This window comes from Corapipo altera, unplaced genomic scaffold (assembly GCF_003945725.1).
Source record: "Corapipo altera isolate COAL_440 unplaced genomic scaffold, ASM394572v1 316, whole genome shotgun sequence".
NCBI lineage: Eukaryota > Metazoa > Chordata > Aves > Passeriformes > Pipridae > Corapipo > Corapipo altera.
Genome location: NW_020884974.1, coordinates 1,108,366 through 1,109,178, shown reverse-complemented (window position 1 = coordinate 1,109,178; position 813 = coordinate 1,108,366). Strand labels below are relative to the sequence as shown.

The 813-nt window shown below is 77.5% G+C and overlaps 1 protein-coding gene across 1 annotated transcript in view; it reads left to right on the top strand.

The window, feature by feature from the left end:
- Positions 1-505: 505 nt before the first annotated feature.
- Positions 506-813, top strand: part of TRMT1L (tRNA methyltransferase 1 like) — a 15,078-nt gene continuing 14,770 nt past the window's right edge. Inside the window, 1 exon segment of the mRNA XM_027665251.1 lies at positions 506-681. Coding sequence (XP_027521052.1) covers positions 558-681 — 124 coding nt within the window. The 5' untranslated portion in view covers positions 506-557.

Sequence of the window (813 nt, the reverse complement as noted above, 5' to 3'; positions counted from 1 at the left end):
CTGAGGGGGGCCAGGCACAGGGCTCTGAGGGGGGCCAGGCACAGGGCTCTGAGGGGGGACAGGCACAGGGCTCTGAGGGGGGACAGGCACAGGGCTCTGAGGGAGCCGGTCCGCGGGGGCTCAGGGACGGCAGCTCCCGCCTCGCCCCCCGCGTGGGGCTGAGCCCGGGGGCCCTCACGGCACCTCGGGCACTGACAGCACGCCCTCCCCGTCTCCCTTCCCTATTTCCTTCCTATTTCCCTTTCCTTCCTCGCCCCTCCCCACAGGGCACCCCGACGGCGCCGCCTCACCCGGCTCGGACGCTCCTCCCGCGGCGGCTCCGTGTGGCCGGCGGGGCGGAGGCGGCGGCTGTGCCGGGCGCGGGTCCGTCCCTGCCCCAACCGCCCCCGTCCTGCCGGGCGCGGGTCCCCCCGAGCTCCGCCGCGGCTCCTCCTCCTCCTCCCGCCGCGGTGCGCGCCGGGCCGGGCCCGGAGCGCGGTGGGAAGTGTAGGCGGGGCGGGGCCGGACGTGCCGCTCCGCCCCGGGGCCGAGCGCGCCGCGGGCTCCGCGCACCGAACATGGCAGCGGCTGAGGCGGCCGAGGCCGCGCTGCAGCGGCGGCAGGAGGACGAGGAGGAGGAGAACGGGAACCAGAACCATAACCATAACCATGGAGGCGGCGGCGGCGACGCGGCGGCGCTCAGTGAGGGCCGGGCGGGGGCTGAGGGCGGGCGGGGGGAGCCGGGCCCGCCGGGCGGGGGCTGAGGGCGGGCGGGCGCCATGCGGAGCCCCGGGCGCGTTTGAATTTCCACCCCGGGCGCGTTTGAATTTCCAC